The sequence below is a fragment of the Hylobates moloch genome, unplaced genomic scaffold (genome assembly GCF_009828535.3).
Source record: "Hylobates moloch isolate HMO894 unplaced genomic scaffold, HMol_V3 SCAFFOLD_8, whole genome shotgun sequence".
NCBI classification, from domain to species: Eukaryota; Metazoa; Chordata; class Mammalia; order Primates; family Hylobatidae; genus Hylobates; species Hylobates moloch.
In genome coordinates this window covers 55,876,152-55,888,601 of record NW_026652283.1, presented here as the reverse complement: position 1 = coordinate 55,888,601, position 12,450 = coordinate 55,876,152, and the positions used below count along the sequence as shown (strand labels likewise).

Here is a 12,450-nt window from a genome sequence, read left to right as displayed (position 1 = left end):
AAGAAATGTATCCAGCTGGAGAGAAGTTATTAACGTAGGCGAAAGAATTGGCTAACAATACAGTGCAACACAAAAAACACTCAGGTATTTAAAAACCTGAATCATGAAGCAGAAGCTCTCAGACTGAGGGAACTTAGAAGTGTTAGGGATGTGTGAGGCTGGCAGGAGCTGGGTGGAGGAGGTACCTGGACAACAGGGCAGACTTACACAGGCAAGGCAGGCACCCTGGGAAGCAAAGGGCGAGTGTTTTCGTAAATTACTTTCTCTCGTAGAATCAGATCCTGAGCGTCAGCTATGTATATGCTCAGTTCATCATTTTGGGTACCTGTTGTTGTTCCTCTGGCTCCCGAAACATCTGAGCGAGTAGGATGAGGATCCCCGATGTCTCCTGCTACCTTTTGCTATTTAAAATAAAGTAAAATTCCTTTTAAGCAGCACAAAGGAAAAACAAGAACAGAGAAACAAAGTGATTCAAAACTTAAGCCAAAAAGAAACTTCCAGTGGGAATGACAAGGTAAGGGAAACGCTTGTATGTTTAAGGGCCTGGGGGGTCATGTGGACAGGGCTCCCAGCTCCGCCCAGAGCAGGCAGAGATGGCTGGAGACCAGAGTCATCCACCCTCCCCTGAAGGAAGGAGCGCATGAAAAGAACTAAACTGTAGGCCTCGGCACGTGCAGCAGATAGAAGGGGTAGAGGCTGTGTGTGCTTTAAAAAAATCCACCCTGTCTTTTCTTCAGAGCAGAATGGGAAAAAGAAAATGGAGGAGGCCCTGTTCCAATTACTGTTCCAATTACAACCAGCAGCTTTTGCGATTGTCAGAACAAAAAAGAAAAGGCCCGGAAGTCTTTTAAGCAATTGCCCCACATTACATGAAAGTGACACTGGTCCACTGTGATCCATTGTTCCTAGCCGAGATGGGGAAGCTTTGATGGTCATGAAACATATTCTCTGGGGCCTCAGGGAAGGATGGCAAGAGTGATTGGGAAGAATGCCCCACCATGTCACATGTGAACATAGGAAAACGCTTCCACACAGGGGACAAGCACAGGCAGGGAAGCTGAGTTCCACCCCTTGCGCAGACACCAACTGTGCCTCATGGGTGATGGGAGAGACCAGGGCGAGGCATGAGGACCAGGGACTTGCTAACGTCAGCACCTACCTGTTCCATGCCTAGGGGAGGGAAGAGGGAAATAAAGGCCAATCCCCCCAGTGCCCTGGCTCCAGCCCCACTCACCTCCAGCTGCCTCCGAAGTTGCACTAGCCAATCTGGCTCCAGGTCCCTGTCTCCACTGCGTCTTTCTAAAACCAGAGGATCTGACAGCTTCAGTTTCTCTGCTAGCTGTGCCAGGTTTCCAGATGGGTTAGGGGCAGAAAGTAAGAGACAGGAGAGGAGAGAGAGGGAAGAGAAATGGAAAGACAATGGGGAAGAGAAAACAAGGAAAAAGGAGAAAGAGAGCCTTAACTCACTTGTAAATTACATTAGAAAAAATAATCGAAAAACAGCAAATTCAGCAGATATCCTCCCAAAATTGCAACATAAATAAACAACCCATCTTGGGTGTTAGATTCTAAATAAAATATGAGGAGAAACAGTTACTCAGCTTCATTTCTCCGCAAAGCTGTCTGCTCTGTAACAGCGTTTCTCAAACTTAGGGTATACATAGGAATTTTGTTAAAATTCTAATTGTAAACTTGTTAAAATGCTAATTCTGATTCCATACATCTGGGCAGGGCCTAAGAGTTTGCACTTTCAACCAGCTCCCAGGTGATGCTAATGTTGCTTTGTACGTCAAAGATTTATTCCATAAACAAGTTTTAGTTACCAAAACTTTTCTAATAATTCATTCTGGATCCCTGAGCTCCTTGCAACCATCAACCTGTTGGCAGAAACTTCAGGGTATGGGGAGGCTCACCACCACACATTTTATAGGTTAAAGAATCCAGCACTTGGGCCTCATCTAAGGCAAAGCAAAAATGTAAGGGTAGGCTGCTTTTACTCTCTAGCTAATGGAGTTTTCTTCAATTAATTGAAACAAGTATTGCTTGATTGTTGTTTTCTTTCCTAGGAACTAAAGGTTGATATGTTTTTGTTTTAAACGTATCTCACATGTAATAAAATACTCCATGCATTTAAAAGCATTTTAATAAGGATTATTTACTCTTTTAATCACTAAAATATATTTTCTAAGCCCAGCTTTTATAATTAGAATGGTTCACCATAGCATGTAGTTTTACTGTACCGGAAAAGCAGATGCAAGAATGAATTTCTCGAGTAACACACACATGGTTTCCAGTCTCCAATCCCACCACCGCCCGCCCAGAGAGGATCCTTCCTTGTGTGGTGTTGGGCCTCTGCTTATCGCATCTGGGCACGCATACATGGTCAAAGACGGCCATGGGCTCCAATTTTACGGCATGTTCAAAGAAGATGAAATGTAGAGTCTAAGCTGCTCTACGATGGCTTTCTCTGAGTAGTGAAGATAAAACAACTGCACAGAACCCTTTGAGAGGCTCACCTTGATGAGTTCCACTAATAGCACAGGGTGACTGCTCTCTCCCTGGCTCAAGATAGCTGCGCCAATGGCTTCGCAGTAATGCAAGGCCTGGGACACGAGGCCGTAATCTGCCAGACGGGAAGCATAAAGGAGCTTATACACCTGTGAAGAGAAAAGAGTCAGTGACTAGTCCGTCCAGGCAGGGAGAGAAAGAGAGAGAAATGTAGATAAGACTTCTTGGAAGTCAGCTGTCAGTTTCCGCTAACTCTGGCATCCAAATACCAAGAGGCTTGTGCCATTTGGAGCATTTTATCTATGCACGGGCACAATTCCAAATCCAGCCTGCAGTTCCTGCATTACAGAGAAAAGAACAGGAGTCTCATCCGCTCAACCTTCCTAGGTCCTGGTCACCATGCAAAGTGCACTGGAGTCCTTATTTATTGGGTAGCCCACATATCCAGAGAGCTGATGTATAGGCACAGGAGCAGGCACAAGAGGGACATTAAAAGAAGCAAAAATAACCTGGGTGCAGTGGCTCATACCTTGGGAGGCCGAGGCAGGCAGATCACTTGAGGTCAGGGGTTTGAGACCAGCCTGGCCAACATGACAAAACTCCGTCTCTACTAAAAATACAAAAATTAGCTGGGCGTGGTGGCATGCACCTGTAGTCCCAGCTACTCAGAAGGCTGACAGGAGAATTGCTTGAACCCAGGAGGCAGAGGTTCCATTGAGCCGAGATCATGCCACTGCACTCCAGCCTGGGCGACAGAGTGAGACTCCATCTCAAAAAAAAAAAAAAAAAAAGAAGAAGAAGCAAAATTAGACCCTAGTGTAAAGGGCATAAAGCTGATGGAGAGTACTAAGAAAAACAAGTAAGTGCTCGTGAAAGCATGAGTGGCAGGGCAGGATCAAGTATGAGGGCTTTGGTATCAGACCCACCCAAGTTCAAATAAAAGCTCCATGCAAGGTGTGAAACATTGGGCTAGTTACCTCATCTCTCTGTGCCTCAGTTTCCTCTCTACAACATGGGAATACTACTACTACCTACTCCCTTGGTTGTTATGGAGATTAAATGAGATAATTCAGGTAAAGTACTGAGAACAAACAGCATGCAAGAGATGTGGGCCGATAGCATGTTACCCTTCCAGGCCTCCGTTTTCTCTTTTGTAAAAGAGAATTAATCATGCCTACCTCACAGGATTCGAAACAATACACAAGAAGTGTAACACCACAATGCGGGGCACGAAGAAGCTAATCTCATTACTATCAGCCCCAAGCAGCACCAAAATAACTCACAGGTGGGATGAATAAAGAAGGGAAAGTAAAAGAGACCAAAGAGCCGGTCGAGGAACTGCAAAGAGGAGCTCATGGGGCAAGGTTTTGCTGGAAAAGGTGAGTCTTTGGCAAAGCCCTTAAAAAAGAGAAGATGCTATAGGACAAATGCCTAATGCATGCGGGGCTTAAAACCTAGATGACAGGCTGATAGGTGCAGCAAACCACCATGGCATATGTATACCTATGTAACGAACCTGCATATTCTGCACATGTATCTCGGAACTTAAAGAAAAAGAAGATGCTAATTGGACCATTTCTCTATGACACAGGAATTCACTTTCAAGGCTTTGTGATGTGTGTGCATGTTGTTGTAATTGTTGTTGCTGCTGCTGCTGCATGTACCCTTGACACCAAGCACTGAAGGAGAAACAAGGAATCGCTGGAAAATGTCTCTACCTAAGTAAGATAACTAAGGTAGGAAGATAAGGTACCTGTGCATGAAAGGCAAGAAAACACAAGGCAGCATGAGCTCAGTGTCAGTGGGGGGCCCTGGATTCAGCTGTGGGAGCCACACTGTGCCTGCCATGACTTCAACGCTGAAAGCAGTTGCTGTGTGCCAGGTGCCGTTCTCGAGCATTAAAGAAACTAACTCGATTTCATGCCAGCTCCATTACAAGGCACCACTCTCATCCCATTTTACAGCTGAGACCACTGAAGGCTGCCATCTCAGTCATACTCGTAGGTGTGGCCCAGGTAGCCTGCATGGAGGAAGGGATGGTGCTGGACGTCAGAGCTCACAGAGGATTTAGACGGGGGGAGGACACGATGTCAGCACTGGTGTTTACGAATGTAAGGTGACAACGGCATCATGTAGAAACGTTAAGAGAGGGCAGAAACCACAGTATGGTCACCACTCACACAGCTGATGCTCTGAGAGGGACGAAGAAGGGTGAGGGCCAGGGCTGAGCACAGAGGGATGTCCAGAGGTAGAGGACAGAGGAGTTCAAAAGAGGCCCGAGAAGGAGCACGGAGCAGAGGGAGGGTAAGCAGACACTGGGCTGGGCCTGCGCTCCCACTCCCTCCCACAGGACAGCTTCGGAGGCTCAGAAGAAGGGAGAGCTGTCTGGAGAGACGGGGAGAAGGAGCTGACAGCAGGAGTGAGGCGCGGGCCGGGGCGGCAGGCAGGACGTTCAAACGTCAGCAGTGAGGCCTCTGCAAGGTTTTGCCTTCATATTGTAAAACGCAGACTTTTAGGGGACATAAAAAGAAATCCTACACCCTCCCACGCTTAAGCTAATGAGGAAAAGTTCAGTAGATAACTTAGCCCCAGGTACCAAGTGCCAAAAAGCAAAGCTGCAAATACAGCTGCCTGCAGCTGCCTGACAGTGACGGTGGTGGCCTCATCTGGGCTCAGTTACCTGGAAAGAAGGGATGAAGGATTTGGGGCGGCCCAGCATCTGACAGTACTCGAAGATTTCCGTCCTCTGGATTGCCTCAGTTGTTGCAAATTTCAAAAACTCTTGACTAAAACCAGGGAATAACAATAAAAGAGATTGAGGTGTGGGGGGCATGGGAGTTAAATCCTAGTGGCTCTCCAAACACCAGCTGCAGCCTTTCATGGGGGAGTTTCCATCCTGGGCTGGTCCCTGCGGCGGCTTCAAGAGAAGGAGGAGACTCTAGGCTCCCAGAGTGTTTCACCCCCTCTCCCTCTCCCTCCTTGAGGCTGAGGAAGGAACAAAACAACTCTGCACCAGAGGCGCTGGGAGGCGGAGGCTGCAGAAAGTGGGGGTCACCTGCCTTCTTGCTGAAGGGTAACTCAAGGCAGGCTACCTCAAAGGACACTGGGCCCTACTCTTAAACACACAGAGAGCTGGCCCCCATGCCCACAAAGCCTGTCATGTACCTGTGAAGGGTACCCCTAGTTTGAGCAAACTCGCACAAAAGAGGGGAGCCATGTAACACTCCGGGAGCATGGCATGAGACCAAAAGGCATGGCAGAGCAGGCAAGCACTGCTGAGCCAGAAATCAAACACGGGTCCGTACATTGGATGTTCATTCCACCAGTGAGGATGGGACTGAGTGAATGTGATCTGGTCAGGGCAGGTGGTAGGCACAAGAGTCTCATGTGACCCAAAATTTCTCCCATCAACATCTTGCCATGGTGTTTAAAAATCACAATCACAAGGTTATTCCTGGGGGGTAGGACTTTATTTCCAGGAATTTCCTCATTCAACATAAACCAACATAAACATAGGAGGGGAGACATATTAGCCCATACACACTTATTGTACATTCAGCACAGAAGGGATTCTTTGACAAGCCAGCCATGTGCTGTCAGAGACCAGGTACCTGGAAGGAACAGGCAATGAGCTGGGTATGTTGCCTCAGCGGTAGGCAGTGTGATGCAACAGTTATAAGGGCTTTGCAGCCTGACTGCCTGGATTCCGAGTCCAACTCACCCACACCCTCGCTGTACCATCTGAGACAAGTTATTTCATCTCCCTGTGCCTCGGTTTCCCTCCTCCATAAGTGACGATTAAAATCTTTGCTTCACTTCTTCATAGGGTAAATGTGTAATAATTAAAGGAAATAGTGCAAAGAAAATGCCTGGCACAACGTAAGAGCTTAGTGACTCTTAACTCGTGTGGGGAGGGAGATAGAGAAATACAGAACAGGGAGGGCCTCTAGGGAGCAAATCGTTCTGTCCGTGGATTCATTCACTGAGAGCCGACCGAGGGCCTCCTGTGGGAAAAGCCTAATGCTATGGCCAACAGAGAATGTCACCAGTGGGACTCTAAGTAGCTTGTGCACCAAGTCATTGTAGGGATGCTAGGGCCCCAAATAGGGACTAAACATAAACTTCTTCCATTTTCCAGTTTTGCCTGGGGTGGGCTCTCAGAACAGGCCCAGGGCTGCCTAACACGGACTCACAAGCCTCCACACGCAAAACGTTTTTTTGAAGGAACAAAGTTAGCTTGTGGAGCCAGGGTGCCACCCAGTGGCCAAAGGGCACAATACCACACAAAGGCATCAGCCCATCTCTTTGCAGAGCAGGACCTGGGGCCTGAGGCCCCCACCGATGCTGTAATGTGGGGCCCATGGGGCATCTCCTTGCACAGACCTGCACAGATAACAATCCCAGATAAGGGAGCCAGCGGTAGCTGAAATTCACATGAGAAAATGAAAAATTGATCCATAAAACCCAACAAGGGCTAAAACAATCCCTTGGAAAATGTCCTTACTGTTTCCTTTCTCCCAGGCCACATACCTGTGGCTGCTGCCCAGCAAGACCAGATGGTCTGTCTTCACGGTGTAGTGGCCAAAGGGCACGTGAGCCATGAGGTAGCAGAAGTGGGCTGCCTCCACAAGCCCCTTCCCAGCTGCGGGAGGAAGAGAATAAGACTCGGTCACGGAGCGCACCCGTGTGGGGAGCCATCATCTGGGTGGGATAGGAGACAGATGGAAGAGTGGCCTCGGGGGTCAGAGGGGAGAAGCCACATGGGACTAAATGAATGAGCCTTTCATAGCATGAGTCACAGACCCCCAAACCCCACTCCTCCTCCCACCAGCCCGTGTGGGCTCAGACGTTACATTTCTCTTCAGCCAGAATAAGGCACGATTTCACCTTCTCCCTAAAGGACTTTTTATGAGGAATTCTCTAAACCATTTTAGTCTTTCCTCAGGGTGAAAAATGAGTTTGAAATGCCTGCACCTGAGCAAAGAAGGAGACTACTGGGAGTGGCCATTCTTAAACTAGGCTTCCTGAGCCACCATTGCTTTCCCTGCTAAAGTCAAACATAAAAATCACATTAATTACCAACATGTTTTGAAATGTTCTCCCATACATTTTCCACTGCCTCAAAATTGAGTTAATTCAACTAGATACAATACCTAGCACAGTGCCTGGCCCCCAAGAAGGGCTCAACAAACATTAGTTCCATTCTACTCAAGGTGCTTCATGGCCTCCATCTGACTTGCCACAACCTTACCCATAGCTATTAAAGTTTAACAGAGCAATATTTTAAAAAGCCCCATGGGAGCACCATGATTTCTAGATGCTCTGCTTCTTGGCTAAATTTGAGAACCACTAATCTGGAACACTCAATAGCCCCTAAGTGTTTATAAGGCCACATTCACAGAGAGATGACAGAAAGACTACAGGGTTAAACCCAGAGTGGTTCAGGCAAAAACAGAATTTCCTATCTGATTGAACTGGGTCACTGAGAAATTTACAGCAACAGGAGGCAAGGTGTCCTATGCGTTAACTCCATCCATAGGGGAATCTGACCCCGGGCTAGAAAATCAGCTGCTGAGAGGAGTCTCCTACAGCAGCAGAACACCAAGTCTCAGGGGCCTGGCCTGCATTCACTCACAGCAGAATTTCTCTGAAACAGAGAGGCAAGAAGGACATGTGTTTCTCTTGAGTTTCTTTCCCCAAAACATGGAGGCTCCTGGGTCCAGGAAAAGCCTAGGGCATAGACTCTGGCCCTACCTAGAATCTGAGAATCTAAGGGCAGGATGTTTAAAGCTGACCTGGATGAGGAGGGGAGGTGAGGGGAGGGACAGGGAGGGGAGGGGAGGGGAGGGATAGGGAGGGGAGGGGAGGGGCAATGCTGGTGTCGCTTACCCAGGGTGTCCCCGATGGCAACAATCGCACGCTGATACAGCTCTGGGTCCCCAGCCTGATTCGACAGAATCACAGCCAAGTGAGGCCTCCAGTCTCCCCACTGCTTTTCTCCACAACACTGAAAAGCACCAGAAAAAATAACTTAAATGTACAATCATTTAAGAATGGCCAGATGTACATAAAGAAGGCTGTTATCTATTTCCTGGTTCAGAAGTGGTCAGAGAATGCCCACTCTACCACCTGCAATGCTGCCATTCATTGATTTAGAGTTCTCATCTTTAAAAAAGTAAAACTGTCAGAAGGACACAGACAGATACGTGTACATGCATACATACATACATACATTCACAGGGATATTGGAAAATGGATAAATAAAATGACACTGCTCACTTACTATTTTTCACATTTCTCCCCAGTGCCTGACCCCCAAATAGCTAGAAACAAAACTCAGAAAAACCCTGAGGCTTCAGTGGGAGAAGGAAGATCAAACATCCTTGGCTCATGAGTAGAAGAGGCCACAGCCTGTCACAGAAGTCAGGGGAACACGGGCCTGCTTAATGTCTTACCAAATGCCTATGTTTTCTGGCTTTACAAAGCCCATCCACACACATCCTCTTATTTAATCTTCACAGCAACCCTATGAAGTCTAGTTCCTACTGTCACTTTAAGAATACGAAAATCAAGCCAAGTGGCCCAGCTAGGACAATGCAGAGGCAGCAGAATTCCACCAGGGGGCAAAAGAGAGTAAGCAGCATGGTGGAAATGTACAAAGCCCCGCATCAATGGTGTTTTCCCTACCATCTCTCCCTAAGGCTGTCCTACTAAATAAAGGAGAATTTCAAGGCAGAAAATATCAATAAAGAAACAATATAATGTCATGGAAACAACACAGGCCCCAACTCGAGTCCTGCATCTTACTAGCTTACTTACCTAGAGCAAGTTTCTTAATGTCTCTGAACCTTTGTTTCCTCATCCCTAAAATGGAGATCATAATTTCTACCTAACAGGTTATTGTTGATAATAAAATAAGATAGTTGTGTAAAGCACATCGCATGGTGCTTCACATTTGGTTTGCACTTAATCAGTTACATGTAGGTATAAATACACACACACACATAGTTGGAAGTAAGATAGTTGTGTAAAGCACATCGCATGGTGCTTCACATTTGGTTTGTACTTAATCAATTACATGTAGGTATAAATACAACACACACACACAGTTGGAAGCTCAGCAGAGGAAAGAGGTGATTTGCACAGCTGCCTACCTTCCAATTTGTTATGTAGATAGGTAGGGCAGGAGATTGCCAATAATAACTAAGATTTGGAGGTTAAAACCATTCATAATTACTTGGTCTTTGTAATTATCCCAGGGAATAAAAGATGCTTTATTCAACTCCATTTTATACCCAGTCCTTGTTGATCTGGTCAATGCAGTGTGAAGAGGATGATAACAATAATGGTGATGATAAATCATAATAATAGCAGTTCTCATATGTCACATCGAACCATGAACAATATCCTGTGCTAAGCATTTCTCCTACCAACAATCACATGTGCTAAGTCCTATTATGACCTGCATTTTAACATGTAAGCCAAACTGCTTCTTGCTGGATCTACAGAAACTAGCAAAAGAGAAGGAAATCCCTTGCTAAACACACACACACACACACACACACAAACACACACATAAAGAAAAACTTAGAGGTCATTATTCTGTCTCCTCACTGATGATTTGAAAAAGATCACTATAAATCAGATCAATGAAGAGGTGGAGGGGACACAGGAGAGAGAGAGAGAGAAAGCACCAACATTTATTAATTAACGAAAATGGGCCAAGCATGATGGTTGATATGTTCAGATGTTCTCTCTCCCTTAATTTTCACAATAACTCTACTGGTTAGGCACCAAAATCCCCATAAAGATTAAAAACTGAGGCTCTGTGAGATTAAGACACAGAGCCAAGTTCCCCTTGCAGAAAGGTGTACACAGAGTCCAGGTTAAACTTGTGTGAAACCCACGTCTGTGTTGTCCTGTTGCCATGCTTTTCCACCACCCCGTTCATCACATGGAACTGAAGTCCAGCCTTTTAGTAGATGCTAAAGTGCTGGGAAACTCCCTAAGATCAAATACTGCATTGGCACATCACCTCTGGCTCCTTCATTTTCTCATCTAAAAATAGGGGAAATTTAGCTAACTCTACCATTACAAAAAAAAAAAAAAAAATGAACCATAGCTAATTGTATCACTTCCTGAATTTAGTGCTTCGTGACATAATGCAATTCCGTTGTGGAGCACAAGCCATTCCACTGAATTGTGAGGCACACTCTGTGCTACAAAATAGCCAGTTGATTTGATGATGGGGCATGAAAATCATTTCTCTTTTCTTGGAATTAGCCACAAGCCATAAGAAGGATAAAAAAGAATGGAAAAGTGTGAGGTCGATTTTTATTTAAACTGGTGTTCACCAAAAACCCAAGCCTCGAGATTGGAGAAAAGGCTACCAAAAGTAACGGAGATTGGACAGAGGTGCCTCCATGTCCTGGGAAGCCAAGAGGACACGAGGGAGAGGACCCCACAGCTCTCCCCATTGGCTGGAGAGCAGCAAAGGCAACTCAGGCTCACATGGAAAACTCTGGGTCCTGCAGAAAATGCCAGATGGCCTGGAATATGGCCTGGCCCATCCTCTGCACAAACCTAATATAAATAACTGGAAATAAAAATCCAGGAAAGATTCAACTCCTTTAAAGTTATGTAACATGAGAAAACAAGCACAGAATGTATACAAATACACCCTAAGACAGAAGGAGGAAGGTAACATGAAAAATAGAGGGCAGAGAGAACATTCACTACAACAATGTTACCACAAAACAAATGAAAAATTGTCACCAAACATTTTGTCATGAATTTAAGTAAAATAATGAAACAATTGCTTCTATGAAGCAAGAGCATAATCTGAGTTATTAGAGCTCAGGAAATAGATGGTGGATAATAGGAGATGAATGTAATGTGCAGAGCTCAGGAAAAAAGTATGGGGAAGTTGAAGAAATAAAGACAAACAAAAGAGCACAAAAGCAAGAGACACCAGTGAAAACACAGTAAAGGACAGAGGAAGGAAAAAAGAAAGGAGGGAAGGAAAAAAGAAAGGAGGGAAGGAAGGAAGGAGGAAGGAAGGAAGGAAGGAAGAAAAGGAGGATGTAAAGGAGGGAGGGATGGAGGGAGGGAAGGAAAGAACGAAGGAAGGAAGGAAGGAAGGAAGGAAGGAAGGAAGGGAGGGAGGGGATGGAGGGAGGGAGGATGTAAAGGAGGGAGGGAAGGAGGAAAGAAGGAAGGAAAGGAGGGCAAGAGAAGAAAAAAGAGAATAAAAAATTGTAATTATAATTATAATCCAAATTATAATTATAATCCAAGAATTATAATCCAAAATTATAATCCAAGAAAATATTCCTGAACTCTAACATATGAATGTACATATTAAAAGGGAATGCTATATATACCCCAAGGAAAAAAATGGATCCAGACAGTCAACACCAGGGCATAATCTAGTAAAGTGACTGGACGTCAAAGGTAAGGAAGGTATACTTTGGGGCCAAAAGATCAAGTCTCCTATAATGGAAAAACTATCAAGCTAGCCTCAGACTCTCAGCCACATCAACTCTAGAAGATTGAAATCGAGTATGTCCAGCTTTGAAGTGCCAGTGTGCAGTGGTGGGAAACATTCCTCCAGAGAAAAGAAGGGCAGCCCTGCCAGGGGAAGACTGCAGAACAGGCACAGGTCCTCTTGCCATTCACCGCAGAGCAGGCAGCTTTGACACTTTGGGAAGGCCAAGGTCTTCAGAGTCAGACAGACCCGGACAGATCCTGACCCCACTACTCACTATCTCTGATCTTGGGTCATCTTATACCTTTGGAGTTCAGTTTCCACATCTGCAAAGCAGAAAGAATGTTTCCTACCTCTATGCATTAAACCAAATAATATGCACCGAAGCACTTAGCACAGGGCCCGGCACATGGTGATTAACAAACTATTAATATTATCATCACTTTTGCTCCTGA

General features: G+C 45.7%; 1 protein-coding gene across 2 annotated transcripts in view; it reads right to left on the bottom strand.

Annotated features, from left to right (window-relative positions):
• The window catches only part of SEC16B (SEC16 homolog B, endoplasmic reticulum export factor), a 115,561-nt gene that overhangs the window by 9,842 nt on the left and 93,269 nt on the right, over positions 1-12,450 (bottom strand). The window contains exons 21-26 of one of the 2 annotated variants that reach the window (XM_058443138.1): positions 8,398-8,515; positions 7,039-7,150; positions 5,189-5,294; positions 2,517-2,657; positions 1,235-1,339; positions 326-401 (exon numbers count right to left, since the gene is read on the bottom strand). In XM_058443138.1, the coding sequence (XP_058299121.1) occupies positions 326-401; positions 1,235-1,339; positions 2,517-2,657; positions 5,189-5,294; positions 7,039-7,150; positions 8,398-8,515 (658 nt within the window). Of the gene's footprint in view, positions 1-325; positions 402-1,234; positions 1,340-2,516; positions 2,658-5,188; positions 5,295-6,938; positions 7,151-8,397; positions 8,516-12,450 lie in introns of those variants that run through there. The other variant, XM_032160904.2, reaches the window with a different exon arrangement.